Source organism: Cloeon dipterum, chromosome 1 (assembly GCF_949628265.1).
Source record: "Cloeon dipterum chromosome 1, ieCloDipt1.1, whole genome shotgun sequence".
NCBI lineage: Eukaryota > Metazoa > Arthropoda > Insecta > Ephemeroptera > Baetidae > Cloeon > Cloeon dipterum.
Genome location: NC_088786.1, coordinates 4,833,619 through 4,850,587, shown reverse-complemented (window position 1 = coordinate 4,850,587; position 16,969 = coordinate 4,833,619). Strand labels below are relative to the sequence as shown.

Here is a 16,969-nt window from a genome sequence, read left to right as displayed (position 1 = left end):
CTGCGTGGGATGCACCCTTGATACTTGGCCAGATGGCAGCACCTGCGCCAATGGAATCCGAATTCAATCTTCAATCCAAGATGGTGTTGTAAATAAAAAGGACACCACTCCTTAAAATTATTTAAAAAAAAACAATCAAATTTGAGGCGACAAAAACTCGTAAACGATTTAAAATGGTAAGTGACAGTTCAGTAAAATACCTTCGACTTATTTCGCAGAAATTTTCATAAAACTTCATTCAAAAACTTGATTTTTTAACAGATCAAATTAACCTGACCAATGAATTGGGCATTGCCGCTGCTGCTGGGCCTTTGGGCAGCCCATGGCTGGGCCCAAGAAAAAATAGCACCATGCCCAAATCTGTGTCGCTGCAACCCTGCCAGGTCCAGCAACAAAACATCAAGTCAATCGCAGAGCGGGGTCAAACTTCGATGCGGCGACACACACAAGGTCAACGTCATTAACGAACTTGACCCGGCATCCTTTCCTAAGAATGTGGTCCATCTGTAAGAGCCCTTCTTCTATACATATATGTGGTTATTCTAAATAAATTACTTTTCAGTGATCTCTCTGGCAACTTGCTGATTGACATTGGGAAGCCTGCATTTGCATTTCTACCTCAGCTCCAGAAATTAGACCTAAAGGACAACTCAATTAGGTTTCTGGCCCAGGAAGCTTTCTCTGGCCTGAGCAATTTGAAACGATTAGATCTGTCTGGAAACAAATTGCAAGAACTTTCTGGATCTGTTTTCCAGGGATTGGAAAAACTAGTAACATTGTAAGCTCTTTGAATATTTGCAGATTTCAATAAGAAATACATTTTTATGCCAAAACTATCGTGAAATGAATGGTGTGTAAACTCTAACAGGAAACTCAACAACAACGAATTAGACCGCATCGCCGAGGGGGCCTTTGACGACCTGATTAGTCTAAAGACTTTAGACTTGAGTTCTAATCCCTTGGTTTGTGATTGTCACATGGACTGGCTAGTCAATTGGATACGCAATGAATCAGTAGAAGTGACTTCTGGCTCTGTGTGTGGCTATCCGCTGGACCTGCAGGGTGAAGAACTATCTAAAGTGTCAGGATTAATTTGCAGACATCCATCACAGGTAGAGCAGCTCGAGTTAATTCTCATTCCACATTTTCTGAATTTTCTGCACAGGTGAGTCTGGAGATTCTGCCAGACACAGATCAGCTGGTGTTTCAAGGAGATTCCCTTCACATGGTATGTCTGCTGGTCGGACCTCCCAGAGAAACGCGGGTTTTCTGGGCAAGGGACGGCCTAGCTGTGACTGAGGTGACGCCCCAGACCAGATTTCAACCTAAGGAGGGCACAACAGTGAGCTCCCTCATCATTGAAAATCTAGAAATGCGCCACTCTGGGACTTGGCGCTGCTCTTCTGGCAACCTGAGCCAGTCGCTGGCCATTACGGTTTTGACAACCAGCGCCAAACTCTGTTCCGCCGAGACGACCGAAGACTTGCGCGGCCGCTACAATTGGCAGCAAACGTTGACAGGAACCATCGCACAGGCGCCGTGCCCGAGTCTGCAGGACGCCAGGGCGTCTAGACCGTGCCTCAGTGGTGGCCTCTGGGGCTCTTGGGACTCAATATTGTGCCCGTACCTGAGTAACGTCACCAGGGGCTTGCAACAGTTCGCCCTGATGAGCCCGGCAAACCAAAACGACGCCAATAACACCCTCTCAGGGCTGCTCAAGTTCACAGGGAATTTGAGTTTGTTGAGATCGGCACAGGACTTGGTGTTCGTCGCTACGACCTTGGCCAACCATCTGAGTATGCTCGACCCGCACAACATCGCACCGCTGATTCTCCGCACGATGGCACAAGCCACAATGTTGCCCAAGGACCTTTTGCAGCAGGCACAATTGCAGGTTGGAAGACTTTGTTTAAACTTATTGGATCTTTAGGCGAAAGCCAGACAATGCAAAATGCATTTTTTAAAACCCATAATTTTCAAACACTATTGCAAAGGCAAAAAATACAAGCAATAAATCCTCTGTAAAAATAAAACAAGATTTTTTGAAATTGCTATATCGTCTGACAGAAATTAGGAAAAAATAAGTGGCGAAAATGCAGTAAAGGGTCGCTAGAAAACAGCCCTGAATTGAAAGCTTCTTATTTTTCCTATATTTAATCACTTTTATCTTGAGGTGTGTAATGATTATTTATCATTTAAGGACCAAAGCTGTACCAAAATGCTTGGCGTGATAGAAGCAGTTGCGGAACAAACTGCCCAATCATTAGACGTCTTGGCAGTTCAATCGTTTAAAGTGTACAGGAGCAACTTCAACGGTCTTTGGTGCATTTGGTTCCAACAAGGAAGTGGAACAAGACGCTTGAAGTGTGATTTTAAGCCACTAGGAATGGTAGAAGAGGTATGTTTTAAATAAAACAAAGATGCTAGATTAAAATTGACCCAAAATGAAAATCTACAGGAGGTGATTGCTGTCATTCAAATTCCTTATACGTTGTTTCGACATGCGTCACTAAGGAGTGGAAATCAAGCCCAACTGATAGTCGTCGTGATGGAGAGTCCTGCGCTTTTTCCTGATAACAATACCATCACCTCTCCTGTTATTGGGTGTAAATTAGGTAAGTCGTACGCTTCTTTGGAAGAGTTTAATTTAAAACACTTGCAATGTATTTTATCTTACTTGGCGTTAATTGAAAAAAATCAAAGTTGTAACTTTTGTCTCCCTCACCAAATTTTTGGGTGAAATGGCTCAATAAAAAGTAGTAGATGACAATTTCAAGCCTGCTCTTAAAAATTTTTCGTTAATTTATAATACAAAATATTAATGAGAATTTTTTTCATAGTTGGAGAATCACTTCTGACGCCTTTGTCCTCTGAGTACGTGTGGGTTACGTTAAAATCGCCAATCGATTCGATGCCGGTGACCTGGGTGGACGGCCGCTGGAGCGAGGCGGGCTGCAATGTGAGCCACCTGCTGGAGCCCCTGCTGCTCTTCCACTGCAACTCGCTGGGCTACTTTGCGACGCGGCAAGTGGCAGCAATGGTGCAGTCGACGGAGCTGCCAGCTCTGCCATCGCGGTTCTCAGACGCTTTTGCGTACGCCTCGTGCCTGGTGCTGGGCGTCTGCCTGGTGGTGGCCGTGATCACCTACGTGGCCTCTCCGCTCTCCATGCCGGCGGCCACCAAACACTCTCTGGTCAACACTTGGGTGGCGTTTTTACTGCTCTCGTTGACCTTCAGCTGCGGTATCTACCTGACGGGCGACCCCCTGGTGTGCAACTCGATCGGCCTGCTGATACATTATTTCTCAATGAGCTGCCTCCTCTGGAAGACAGTGACCGTGAGCGACCTGCACAAGCGGCTGACCGCGCACGAGAGCATCCCCGACGAAGACGAAGAGGAGGAAGGCCCCGTTGCCGGCGGCAAGTCCCTCTTGGGCATCTACATGGTGGGCTGGGGCGTCTCAGCTATGGTCTGCGGCGTCTCGGCAGCCGTGCACCGCTACACCACACCCGAATACTGCTTCCTGCCGCCCCCCTCAACCGTATTTGCCGCACTGGTGCCTGCTATCATCGTGCTGATAGTTTATGGCATCTTTTGGTTGATGGCCTACTGTGCCACCATCCGCAGGGCTCATGACCCCGTTCCCTCGTCGGCATCATCCTCCGCATCCATTGACCAAGAGCGGACACCAGAGTAAGCAATTAAAATATCGATTAGATTAAAAAATCGCGATTTTCTTAGACTGCCGAGAAACAACGCTGGGTTTCTATAACACTGCCACTCTTCAAAATCAAACTTGGGGTTTTTATTATTAATCTGGAGTGCACCATCGGATAGATTCTTCGTGTTTGAAGCTGCTAACAGATGGTGCCACCGCATTTTTATGATTTTAAAGCTTTTACGCCGTGATCCAGTTCTAATCCTAAAAAATAGGGGAAATTACTTCATTTGACTTAAATATAAAAGTCTACAGTCTTTCACTTTCTAAGTTAATTTTTAAAATTTTGTGTGTTTTAGGTCGCAGCTTCTTGCCAACTTGGTCATATTACTTTTATTTTTGGCCGCCTGGGCTACCGCAGCTGCTTCTGTGGCCACTGAGGATTGGTTTTCACAGGTTCTCTCTGGCAGCCACTTTATTATTTGTGTTTCGATGGGCACGACAATTCTCCTCTACTTCTGCGCGGGTCGAAGCGACGTCACGGCTGAGTGGAAGGCTTTCACCGACCCCAGGCAGTGGATTTCGCGAACTTCAGAAAATTGTCACGGCCAAGCAGTTGCGGACATGGAAATGACTGCAGATCAAATCACAATCACCGACCACACAACCGTGACTGTGATAGAAAAGAGTGAAGTACAAACCGAAGAAGAGCCAGGTAAATTTCTCACTTTTAAATCCGATCGAGGCACAGGAATTAATTTAACTATCTGTTTTGAAACTCGCAGAAGACCAAGCTGGGCTTCTTCGAAAAATCAATAGTATGCGATCAGAGATTCCACTGGCAACATCAACGGTGGTGTCGGAGGACGCATTCTACGACCCCAGGCAGCTGGGTGTGGCTCGCAAGTTCTTCCGCCGACAGAGATTGCGTCAAAACTCAGACGCAGAAAGCTTGTTCAGCGGCAATTCCAAGATCAACAACACAAACATACATCATCCAAAACTCAACAACAGAATCAACCTTCATCCGAATATGATGAATGTTGAGCTCTCGGTTCATAAAAACGTTTTTGAGCCAGCGCGTAAGTTGTGACGAGATTTATTGCTTGCCGCATATAGCTGATGCTTATATTCTCTTTTTAGGAGCGCAATCTCCAATGAGCAGCATTTCAGAGGCGAGAAACTACAAGAGCCGGTACTTATCCAGAGCGCACAGCGCGGACAACCTTGAGCAGGAAAAGCGCCGCAGACACCGGACGAGGAGGAAACGCAGGCGGAAAACCGAGGAGGTGGGAAACGAGTCTGACCAGAGCAAGCAAGAGACCTGCGTCTGATTTCAATCCATATTTAGTGAAGACTGCGTATTTTATAATGAATACTTATTTTATTCTCATTTTGAAAGCCCACCACAAGAGCGTAATTATGTGCATACTTAAGTGACATTCATTTTAAGGATTTTAAATATATCTGTAATTTCAGAATTTGATAAGTCTGGCCATTGTACCTCTGCCTTTATAAACATAGGATATTATGTACATGCATTTTAATTAGAATTAAATTCAGCGATTTGATTGAATACAAACTATTTTTAACCACTATCCCTTTTTGATAAGCTTCGGTCATTGATAAACTAAATAACATGTTTAATTCAAATCCATGGAACATGGAAAACCAAGTGATCTGTATAAATATTTTTCGTCGAATATACAAAACAAATTTGGAAAGAACTACGCAATGTCATGCCACGTAAGATGACTTAAGTGGAAAATAAGGAAATCAAATACACCGGCATCAAAATATTATGGTTTCAATAGAAAAAATAAAAAGTAGGCCATGTGTGTTGAAGAATTTATTAAAGCATTATAATGACATATTAAAAAAAACTTTGTAGCATGAAAACTGATGAGCTGTGTCAACAGATGGGTTGTAACATCAATGGAATGCCCTTGCTGAATCAATTTTTAATATTAAACATATGTAGCTGAAGACAAAAAGTAATTCTGTTAGGCCAAGTTAACCTTGGCAGTCTTCACACTTTCACATCCACAGAGTCATTGAGCTTTTGTGACAGTGATGACAGCAGAAGGCACCAAACCTGTTGAATTTTAAATTATAAAAAGCTTTGAAGGATTTTCAAACAACATACCCAAGACGTCCAGGGGTTTTGCATAGTCATCCTCCTGGAAGACCTTTCTGGGGAAACTTGTCATCATGGAGAAGGGAGCAGCCCCATCAGTTCTGTTCAAAGTCACAAAGAGCCTGACGGCGGACAGTTCCTCCTTGGCCTTGAAAGACTGGGTTATGGTCTGGCCGTTAGTCAGGCGGATCTAAAAATTAAATTAATTATTTTCTCTTGTTTAATTATCCACTGGCTGTAAACCAGTTTATGGGTTAAGAGGAAAATGCAAAATTAAATAAATCTGTAGTTTGAACTATTGAAGAAAACAACAAATAGAAAATAGCGGTCTTAGCCAGCCGCAAAATTGAGCAGAAACTATCCACATTACATTTATTTTGGCCTCTGTATAATCCTTGGGCGGTGCTTTCGGTTGAGGCGCTTCTGGTTGAACGGGGGCTTTAGGCTCGACCACTGGAGTATTACTGTATTTGGCTTGTCGAGCCAGCTTGTCCTGCTCGATTTTCTCCTTGATCCTTTGCCTGGCAAGCTGGTCTTCCATTTTCTCCCTCTTTCTCTGATCCATGATCTTCTTCATCTCGTCCTCTTCCAGCCTGGCAATCGTTTGTCAATAAATTTATTTTTTTTTTTGCTCATTTTATCCCTGTCCGAGGACCGGAGGACCGGGAAGGGCGCGCACTGCACTAGCACGAATGCTGAAACCCGGGTCCCAATAACACCGCGAACGGATAACATGGGCGCACCAGGCCGCACAGGGACCCAGCCCACTCAAGGGCCACTTGCCTCCGCACCGAGGACTGCATTGAAACGCTAGACATTCGTCCCGTGAAGCCAAATCACGCATGCTGGAAAGGTGCAAACCAGCAAGTAGCGAGTCGGCGCCGGTGCGCCTCCCAGCCCGTTGAGCAATTTGAGCAATTCGAGTCACTAAACTAACCACTTTTTGCCATTTCTGACATTGGGTAGCCAGTATTAGATCTCCGAACTGCTCAAATACCTCACATTGCTTTGACACTCCTGAGAGTGCCTTAACAATGCGAGCCAACGGGCTGGTCCTTTTAGTTTTTTAAGTGAACATTTCATTACCTTCTTCGAGTAGCGATCATCTCTTTGCCCGACTTGATTCTAATTTTCTCCCTTTCAAGAGCTTCCACCTTCTCTTGCTCTTCGCGTTCCTTTCTCTTTTGCTTGATTTTCTCCTCCATCAGCCTGATCCGCTCTTGTTTCTCTTCTTCAGAGAGAGGCTTGATTTCTTCTGTAGACTCTGAGAAGTCAAAGTGATCTGTCTTTGCAGCATGGTACTCAACCTCAAGCTGCCCTTTGAATAGTTTGCCGCATCTAAAACAAAAAATACTTATGCTGTATAACAAGCAATTCGTTTTAGGAAAAGCCTACTGATTGCATTTAAGTGACTTGGCTTCTGCTGCAGCATCATCTGATGCAGATGCAGCTGCAACTGCTTCTGAACTTTTCTCGTCAGTGGTCGCCGGAGGAGCACTTTCCATTGCAGGCTTCTCTTGTTCCATGACTCGACAGTCTGCTCTGTAAAAAATTATTATTTGGTTAGTGCACCAAGCGGGTACCAAATGAAAATATATTTTTCTTTCAATGGCATGATACGGCATGTTATTTAAGTCCACTTCGATTGCAGAGATATGAGTAAATTCAAGAGAACGATTAATGATTGCATTATCTATGCGTTAAATGAAGGAAGATCTAAGGCAAGGAAAACGTTCAGCAAATAATACTTACGTGAATATACTAGAAAACTAGAAAACCGAAAATTCCTAACGCTTGAGGTGTTACAATAATTTTAATAGCACAATGTAATCAATGTATGTATGCGTATAATGTTTTCGAATGTTGCTCGATTCACCATTGGTTGGTATTGCCCAGTATGGCCTGGTATGGCCTAACCCATCCCACTTTCATGCCGTTACTCCGACCAATCAACAAGGACGACGGAAGCTTAGCTTGCAGTTTAAAGTTGCGCGGGAGGGGAATTTCACGCGGTAAGCAATGTCGTGTACGTTGATACCGGTTGATGCCAAAGAAGTCAAAGTCACATTTCAGGTTGTCAAAGAAATTGTACAATTTAGGGCAGCTTATTCCTTGTGATTTAGCGAGCTTTTTTACGAAATTTCGAGTTCAACTAGTTTCCCCTCTACTGATTTCAATCCATAACATTCTTCTGTTTCTGCCTGATTGTGAGGGCTGAGGATAGCTGAAAAGCAATACTTTTGAACTTCTAAATTTCGATAAAACATAACATCATTCTATATTTCGTTCCTCTCTGGCTCTTCTCTACGTGATAATCTTGGTGCTTGAATATCGTACACATCATAAAAAAGTTGAAAAGTGTTCATAATAATTAATATATATATATGTACTTTTCGAGAACCTGTGGAATTAGTGTAAATTCAAGAGACTTGAATGGCAATGTATGGGGCAAAATAGCCCTGCAGAACCATAATAAAGATTACTTTGAAACTAAACCACTTAACAACAACGTTGTCAAATGCCTACAACAATTAATCTAGAGAGATGCAAAGAGATAAAACTACCAATTAATTCCTTTTCAAAAAGATTTCTGTCCAAATTGAACGGACTTGTAAAGAAATTGTCGAAATTATGAGAATTTGAAAATCGAAAGTCTATTGATAAAATTGTGTTTCCTTGTTTTGTAATACTTAATTAAATCTGTTTTAAATATAATTATATAATAAACCGTAGTGCCTTGTCTTGTTGACAGCAAAAGCCGTAGAAAATGTGCGTAGATGAAGAAACAAAGTTATAAGTTGAATTGTGCCTCCTCAGTCCTCACTATCTACCCTATGCTTGATAAAAAGTCAACGGCAGTGGTTTGGTATAGTTTAATAGTTTTTTAACATGCGCAGAACGCGCTTGATTGCGTGAAATACTCGGTCTACAATTTTTCGTCGTCACCTTAAAATGCGCAGCGTGTATAGCAGTTGCAATAAGTTCAGATACATTAAAATATGCATAGGATTAAAATCTTGTATGCAGTTGCAGTTTTCGTCATTTTTACTCTTTTCATTTATGACACGCATGTAAAAACATATTTGGAAGTGTTCAAGAGCAAGTGGAAAACGAGTTTACCACCACGGATTTTCAACCTGACACCGTTTTTGCTGGACGATCCGTTTGCGTTTAAGCAGATGTTTGGGGAACAAGTGATATTTTATGTTGAAACTACCGATTCCGTAAATCTGAAACCCCGTGATGTTTGCTCACTGGAGAGTGTGACGACTTTCAACCCCACGGTACCTGTGATCATCGTCGTGACTGTGACAAATCACACATCGGACCGGCTGCCGTTTTACAACAGCACTTCATTCCAAAGCTTGATGAATAACACGCAAAACCTGTACGTGGCCTGGGCAACAATTCCTGATGTGAGTTATTTTTCCAAATTAACATATTCTTGAATTAATAGATAATTAATATTTTTATTACGTTTCAGATTGCAAGAGACACGATTTTGGAGCAATTTTTGTTCAACGACACCAGGATTCTCAATTCGGAATACCGCCCGGCGCACGTTTGCGACTTTGTGAGATTTTTGCTGCTTTGGAAGCTGGGCGGTGTCTACCTGGACTTTGACACTATAACTTTTAAGAGCCTTGCATCAGTTATGAAGCTGAAAAATTTCCTGATTGCAACATTTTCAAACGGTATTTTGACCCAAGCGATGGGATTTGAAAGACGGAACCGTTGGGTGGAACTTCTGATGAACTGCACCAAGAATGAATATTATTCCACGTTATACCCCATTGTACCATACACCGTTACATCCGTTCTCAGTAAAATTTTTAACATTTCGTTTAACGATCCAGGAGCAGCTGACAATATTAACAGCCAAGTGAACGAATCATTGCACATTCTCGGCTCCGAGATTTTCTACCCGTTTGATTATGAAAATATAAAACTTGCAATGGTTAACAGCAGCTTCATCGGGTACATGGAAAAAGCGTTCGAAACACATTATGGAATCCATACTTTCAACAGATTGACGGGGCATTTACGTGTTGGGGTGAATTCTTCAAAGCCGTTAGCTGTGGTTGCAAGAAAGTTTTGTCTAAGAACCACATCGCTTGCCGGAACACACATTTAAGAAACAGAAGATTATGAAATACATCTTAATAACGTAAAGCACTATCGATTTTTTCTTATCTTCATAGAAGAGCAATTAAATATATGTTCCAATCGATTAGAGGTACTCTAGCATAATATTATAGATTCTAACCGGCCTATAGGCTCGCACTGTAAGGTATATCGCTAGCAGGGTCAAGACAATGGGAGAAAATTTCGGGGATCAAAGTTACTGGCTGCCCGTTACCAGGGATGGCTTAAAGGTGGTTAATTTAGCGACTGGAAATGCTATCAAATAGCTCATATTTTTATGTCCGCGAGCTGGAAGGCGAACCGCGCGCCACTTGTCGGCTTTCTTACACCAGAGGCTTGAGGAACAAATGTCTGGTGTCTCAATAAAAAAACGACCTGGGGGGACGTCGGCTTATCGGGCCGGTGTTTTGGCCCTTTCGTATTTGCGGCCTTTGAGTTGTTAGTTTAGTTGGATACCACAGAATCTTTAAAAGCCTCGATTAGACTTAAAATAGCATAAATATAGCTTTTGGTCGTAGCCTTGAAAGAACACAGCGTATTAAGGGCCCTCCTATACTGCTTCAGATAGAGTGATTCGGTACCAATGATCCTTGTCTTCTTCAGGTAACAAAAATTAGAGGACCCTTGATCCTGAATGAGAACCTTTACTATATATACATTATCGTTTTGACACTTTTAAATTAAAATTTAAAAGAAATTTGTGAAAAATCAGAATAATACCCTTTATTTGAAATTCTGTCTAAAAAAAATTGGAAAAAGCTAAAAATTTCTTAGGTTGCCGTTTAAACTTTTGAGAAAATTAGCTCAAAAGTGTGCATGATAATCCAGAGGCATAAGCATTAATTGTATCCTAATTGTAAAATCACAATTTATTTCACAATTTAGCGAATATTTTCCTCGAAGTTCGCACACACCATTGGATAGATCGCGACGAGAGGGTTCGAAATCAAGTAAGAAATAATTTAGAAAAGGGGCAAAATCTGAATTTTAACTGTTCCTTGTTCCTGATTTCATTATTGCATATTGTAGAGTTAATACTTTTGCTAAATGTCACAAACAGTAAACTCATTGAACAAAAATAAACAACAAATTGTCCTAGATTGGCCTGCGTAAGGAGGCTCATCTACTTAAAAAAGCGGCCACTGTTACGGTAAGGAAGGTGGACACAGAGGAACCGACATACGACTAGCGCTATCTATTGTTGGATCCAATTGTTGTTCATTTGATTGTTTTGTATAGTAAATGCGTCGTGACACTCGTTGGCCTGCCACTGACCTGAGAGACGCCCGGCCGACAAGTCAAGAACCGTGGACTGTGCAACAGTTAGCATAGACAACAAAAGAAAATTCTACAGAGAAAAATACCTAGGATCCAAATTCATAGACGTATCCTGTGTCTACCATCCTTGAAACCCTTGAAGATCATTAATAAAAAAACGCTAATACTAAAACTGAGGTGATGACTTTCTATTAATTCCCTTATTAAATAGTTATACAAGTTTCTACACAACTAAAAAGCACCAAACGATTTTAAAATTATTTAATTCCTTTCTCTTTTATAATTTCACTTAATGCTCATTGCTTTTTTACCCAAAAAGCTTAAAAATTTCATTCCGAATTTACTTTCAAATATTTTTCGGGCATTTTAACATCAAACAATATTTTACTTGGGCATTCTACTGACTGCATTTCCGGGCGAAACTAGAGTCACCTGTACGCCACCTCACTATATTACCTTATCTACAGTTTATATATAGTTTGTGGCAACTCAAGAATGGTGTGCTCATGTGTGAACACAATTTGGTTATGTTCATAATCATATAATTCTCAGGCAGTGCGTTCACGACTCATTCTTAATGCTCGCCACGCTCGATTTTACTTAAAAGTTCGCTTCCTCGCAATTAGTATATAGTTTTGTGGATTTTTATGCATTGTTAGAAATGCGCGGGATTAAGATTTTCTTTACAGTTGTTGTTTTCGTCACTTTAACCACTTTCATTTATGACTCGCATTTAACAAAATATTTGAAGGCGTTCAAGAGCAAGTGGAAAACGAGTTTACAACCACGGATTTTCAACCTGACACCGTTTTTGCTGGACGATCCGTTTGCGTTTAAGCAAATGTTTGGAGAACAAGTCATATTTTATGTTGAAACTACCGATTCCGTTAATATGAAACCCCGTGATGTTTGCTCACTGGAGAGTGTGACGACTTTCAACCCCACGGTACCTGTGATCATCGTCGTGACTGTGACAAATCACACATCGGACCGACTGCCGTTTTACAACAGCACTTCATTCCAAAGCTTGATGAAAAACACGCAAAACCTGTATGTGGCCTGGGCAAAAGTTCCTGACGTGAGATATTTTTCCAAATAAAATTGTTATACTTGTCTATTTCCGTGCTTCTCAAACATATTCTTGAATTAATAGAAAGCGCCCTTATTATGTTTCAGATTGCAAGAGACACGATTTCGGAGCAATTTTTGTTCAACGACACTAGGATTCTCAATTCGGAATACCGCCCGGCGCACGTCTGCGACTTTGTGAGATTTTTGCTGCTTTGGAAGCTGGGCGGTGTCTACCTGGACTTTGACACTATAACTTTTAAGAGCCTTTCACCATTTATGAAGCTTAAAAATTTTGTAATTGCGACCTTTTCAAACGGTATTATTAACGCAGCAATGGGGTTTGAAAGGCACAACCCCTGGCTAAATCTGCTGATGAACAGCTCCCAGACAAAGTACTATCCAAAATACTATCCAACGATACCTGAAACCATGACGCATACCCTCGGCCACATTTTCAACATTTCATTCCGTGGAGGTTCAGCTGACTACATAAAGAGCCAAGTGAACGACTCATTGCACATTATCGGCTCAAAAACCTTCTTTCCGTTTGATTATGACAATGTAGTTCTTGCAATGTTCGACACCAACTTCACCAAATACTTTGAAAAAGCGTTCGAAACACATTATGGAATCCATACTTGGAACAGACAAACGGGGAATATCCGTGTTGAGGTGAACTCTTCAAAGCCGTTAGCTGTGGTTGCAAGAAAGTTTTGTCCAAGAACCACATCGCTTGCCGGAACACACATTTAAGAAACAGAAGTTTATGGAATAAAACTTAATAACGCAATATCGTTTTTTTCTGATCTTAACATATAAGCTCAATTTAAATTTATTTGTTGTTTTGTATTATTTACTTGCATTTCTTTGGTTCTCTCAATCGTATAAGGATATAATCCAGCTAATAAACTATCAACTTATAATTTGTAAGTTGCAAAAACTCAACATTATCAAAGAATTTAATTTTCTATAGCCATAGCATATCAGATTGAAATGATAGTTCTAAGGAAGATCTAGGAAGGGTAAATAAGGGCACGATATTTTGTTTTTAATCGTAACAATTTAAGCCCGCAGCTGTATATGAGTCTCGAACTTGATGTAATTTTTTCAAGCGTGCAAAAATATAAGAATATATAATACTATTACATATTTTTCAATCGATTAGGCGGGGTCCTGTAGCATAAAAGTAGATTCTAACAAGCTTCCCAGATAGAGCCGGAATTTAACGATACGCCCGCAATGGTTACCCAGACCCAGACCTGGCAGGCAGCTTATTGTTATGCAAACAGACACGCAATCACGAGACATGCCTCACACGGTTTTCATTTTTTATTATGTGTAAAACCAAAGAGAACCATATTGTGAGGCTAAGCAAACATGCATTTGCAATCTGTGTGGTTAAAATATGAAGCTTTTCCACTCTCTAGGCTGTGATAATAGGGATAATAGCCTGACTAGTTTGTCGCGAGCAGCTAGGTCTGCAAATTCTATTTATTTAAACAACTGAAATTGTATTAATAACGTTAGTTGTACTCGATTGTGTTTAATATACGATTGATTGATAAAAATGATAAAAATACACATCAAAGGAATTACGAAACTTTCTTTGCGATTTGGTCATTTAGGTTGCATACCATTCACGGGGAGTAGGAAATATAGTGTTCTCCCCTATTCCCGGCAAATTTTGGGTCATCTGCCTGGCGGCGTGAATTTGGCAAAGCTGCGCCAGCTGACGGTGAAAAAGGGTCAAAAACTAAAAATTGCAGGAGAAATAAATGTCTTCCGGCCCTTTGGGCCATGAAGCACTCTATAATTATGTCAATCTTATAATACACTCTTAAAATATTGTTAGCCGCAACAGCCGCCGGAGAAAATGGCCAGCCGCCGCCGGGCAAAAAATTCGGCTGAGAGCCGGTCCCGCCTGCTCGGCTGAGACCTTAAGGTATATCGAAATCCGCCTATGTGAGGGATAAATGTCTGGCGTCTCAATAAAACGACCTGGGGGAGGGGGGGGGGATTATCGGGCCGGAAAGTGTTTTGGCTCCAAAAAAGAGGCATCGTCGCATTTTTTTTTTTTGGGTCTTTGAGTCCGGGAGATTTGAGTTATTGCTTTAATTGTTTAAAATTTCTTTTGAGGCCTCGCTTTGACGACACTATAGTGCCTCATCACAATCTATTACCCTATCTACCCTATTCTACGTTATTATTATCTGTGCGGCAAGGATAGAATGGTGTGCGCGTGTGTGCCTACAAATTTGGTTACGTTCAAAAAAGGCGCAGTGCTTGATTAACGTTCACAACTCATTCTTAGTGCAGCTCTTAATAGTTTCTCCTTGCAACTAGTATAGTTCGATAATTTTTATGAATTGTTAGAAATGCGCGGGATTAAGATTTTCTATACAGTAGTAGTTTTCGTTACCCTAACCTTTTTCATTTATGACACGCATTTAACAAAATATTTTAAGGCGTTCAAGGGCGAGTGGAAACCGAGTTTATTACCATCACGGATTTTCAACCTGACACCGTTTTTGCTGGACGATCCATTTGCATTTAAGCAGATGTTTGGGGAACAAGTGATACTTTATGTTGAAACTACCGATTCCGTAAATATGAAGCCCCGTGATGTTTGCTCACTGGAGAGTGTGACGACTTTCAACCCCACGGTAACTGTGATCATCGTCGTGACTGTGACAAATCACACATCGAACCGGCTGCCGTTTTACAACAGCACTTCATTCCAAAGTTTGATGAATAACACGCAAAACCTGTACGTGGCCTGGGCAACAATTCCAGACGTAAGTTATTACTGATATTTAGATAATATGTTTTATTCGTATGCCGTATTATACAAAGAGCTGCGCGTAAAAGCTTTTTAAATATTTTTCTTCTCCATGCGCTTCATAGAAAATTGGCAAAAAAAAAGGAAACTCAAACAATTCAATCCCATGCACTGCTCAATCATAATATCAACGCTATATTTCAGCCTAAAATGTTCACACATGATTGCCATTTATAAGAATATTTTATATTTTTTTTAGAATACATAATTCTCAAAATTGTTTTGAAACACACAAAAAACTTAAAAGTATTATGAACAAAATATCACATTTTTTATGAATATATGTTTGTATTATATATTCCATCACCTTAAAGGCCTGTCAGTGCAAATAAAAATCATATCCACGAGCTGCAAAATTTTACATTTAATTTATTTGAAAAATGAAACAAGCATAAACTGCCATTAGTGCAGAGAGAGATATATATGAAACTCTCTTTAAGAGTATTTAAATTGAGGGTAGCATTCATTGCTAATAAGTTAAATGCAAATGGGCTTGTTTTTCCTTGTTTATAGGAAAACATCGTGTTTATACATGCTGACCTGGTTTCGGCTACTCCTGCAGCCCTCTATATCCACGGGCACGCAGTTATTTCATTTCCGCTTCCTTGAAAAGAAAATATGTAAAATATCATTCTTTTTTCGTTTACGAAGCTCGGCTAAAATTGGTATTTTTATGAATTCTCAATTTTATTAAATAATTAAAAAATGTAATGGTCAGAACGATAAATAAAAATTCCCATAAAGATATGGACGAGAAGAAGATCATTTCCAACGTTCATTACTTGCGACGTACTTGTACTTGTGCTGTCCCACAATAATTCAAAAATTTAGTGGCGCACATCCGACTCGTTAATAATTGTCGGTGTGTAGTACCTCAAAATTGGAGTTGAGGATAAACTTAAATTGCCAACTATTTAGACCTTCAAAGAAAACTATAACGGGCAGCCCCCCACGTTTAAACCTTGAATTAACAGGACTCTGTTTTACGTTTATAGATTGCAAAAGACTCGGTTTTGGAGCAATTTTTGTTCAACGACACTAGGATTCTCAATTCGGAATACCGCCCGGCGCACGTTTGCGACTTTGTGAGATTTTTGCTGCTTTGGAAGCTGGGCGGTGTCTACCTGGACTTTGACATTCTCACCTTCAAGAGCCTTTCACCATTGATCAAGCTGAAAAATTTTGTAATTGCGACCTATTCAAACGGCATTCTTAACTCAGCAATGGGGTTTGAAAGGCACAACCCCTGGCTAAATCTGCTGATGAACAGCTCCCAGACAAAGTACTATCCAAAATACTATCCCACAACACCTCATACCATGACGCTTACTCTCGCCAACATTTTCAACATTTCATTCGATGTAGCTGGGGCAGCTGAATACACGAAGAGCCAAGTTAACGAATCATTGCACATTATCGGCTCAAAAACCATCTTTCCGTTTGATTATGACAATGTAGTTCTTGCAATGTTCGACACCAACTTCACCAAATACTTGGAAAAAGCGTTTGAAACACATTATGGATTCCACACTTACAATAGACGGACGGGGGAAATCAGTGTTGAAGTGAATTCGTCAAAGCCGTTTGCTGTGGCGGCAAGAAAGTTTTGTCCAAGAACCATATCGCTTGCCGGTGCACGCTTTTAAAACAAAATGTTTGTGAAATAAACCTTTTTAACGTGAACAAACTTATCGATTTTATTATCTCAACTTCAAGAATGAATGTGTCAATTCCTTTTTTTACAGTTGATGAGAAGAGCAGGAAATTTCTGTAGAAATTCATCGGGAAAATAAAATCTCTACCAAGGAAGCTGCATTTAATTTCAACCATCAACCATATA

At 40.8% G+C, this 16,969-nt stretch overlaps 3 protein-coding genes across 4 annotated transcripts; 2 read left to right on the top strand and 1 right to left on the bottom strand.

Moving 5' to 3' along the window:
• The first annotated feature begins 35 nt into the window (after positions 1-35).
• Remo (Remoulade) lies at positions 36-5,251 on the top strand. The gene is made up of 11 exons (XM_065497032.1): positions 36-176; positions 262-506; positions 563-778; positions 869-1,112; positions 1,166-1,894; positions 2,201-2,398; positions 2,459-2,615; positions 2,841-3,693; positions 4,018-4,373; positions 4,444-4,740; positions 4,802-5,251. The coding sequence occupies exons 2-11, from the start codon at positions 280-282 to the stop codon at positions 4,990-4,992; spliced, it is 3,468 nt and encodes a 1,155-aa protein (XP_065353104.1). The 5' UTR covers positions 36-176; positions 262-279; the 3' UTR covers positions 4,993-5,251.
• Positions 5,252-5,494: 243 nt separating this feature from the next.
• Positions 5,495-7,677, bottom strand: LOC135948371 (UBX domain-containing protein 1). 2 transcript variants are annotated; one of them, XM_065497598.1, is made up of 6 exons: positions 7,548-7,677; positions 7,191-7,337; positions 6,882-7,133; positions 6,166-6,388; positions 5,805-5,985; positions 5,495-5,753 (listed from the first exon to the last, which is right to left on the bottom strand). In XM_065497598.1, exons 2-6 carry the CDS (start codon positions 7,319-7,321, stop codon positions 5,710-5,712), a joined length of 831 nt encoding a protein of 276 aa, XP_065353670.1. In that variant the 5' UTR covers positions 7,322-7,337; positions 7,548-7,677; the 3' UTR covers positions 5,495-5,709. The 2 variants fall into 2 exon arrangements, with proteins under 2 accessions (XP_065353670.1, XP_065353672.1); XM_065497600.1 differs by having other exon boundaries at positions 7,558-7,630.
• A 137-nt stretch (positions 7,678-7,814) lies between these two features.
• LOC135934769 (lactosylceramide 4-alpha-galactosyltransferase-like) lies at positions 7,815-10,055 on the top strand. The gene is made up of 3 exons (XM_065476738.1): positions 7,815-7,821; positions 8,886-9,211; positions 9,280-10,055. The coding sequence occupies exons 1-3, from the start codon at positions 7,815-7,817 to the stop codon at positions 9,928-9,930; spliced, it is 984 nt and encodes a 327-aa protein (XP_065332810.1). The 3' UTR covers positions 9,931-10,055.
• The last annotated feature ends 6,914 nt before the right edge of the window (positions 10,056-16,969 follow it).

Excerpts from the sequence above, each read along its gene's own strand:
- Remo (XM_065497032.1), top strand. The coding sequence starts at position 280 with ATGAATTGGGCATTGCCGCTGCTGCTGGGCCTTTGGGCAGCCCATGGC. Across the intron at positions 507-562 it reads CCTAAGAATGTGGTCCATCT|TGATCTCTCTGGCAACTTGC; the intron begins GTAAGAGCCCTT and ends ATTACTTTTCAG. Across the intron at positions 2,399-2,458 it reads CACTAGGAATGGTAGAAGAG|GAGGTGATTGCTGTCATTCA; the intron begins GTATGTTTTAAA and ends GAAAATCTACAG.
- LOC135948371 (XM_065497598.1), bottom strand. The coding sequence starts at position 7,321 with ATGGAACAAGAGAAGCCTGCAATGGAAAGTGCTCCTCCGGCGACCACT. Across the intron at positions 5,986-6,165 it reads ATACAGAGGCCAAAATAAAT|ATCCGCCTGACTAACGGCCA; the intron begins GTAATGTGGATA and ends TTTAATTTTTAG. Across the intron at positions 5,754-5,804 it reads AAAACCCCTGGACGTCTTGG|GTTTGGTGCCTTCTGCTGTC; the intron begins GTATGTTGTTTG and ends AAAATTCAACAG.
- LOC135934769 (XM_065476738.1), top strand. Across the intron at positions 9,212-9,279 it reads CCTGGGCAACAATTCCTGAT|ATTGCAAGAGACACGATTTT; the intron begins GTGAGTTATTTT and ends ATTACGTTTCAG.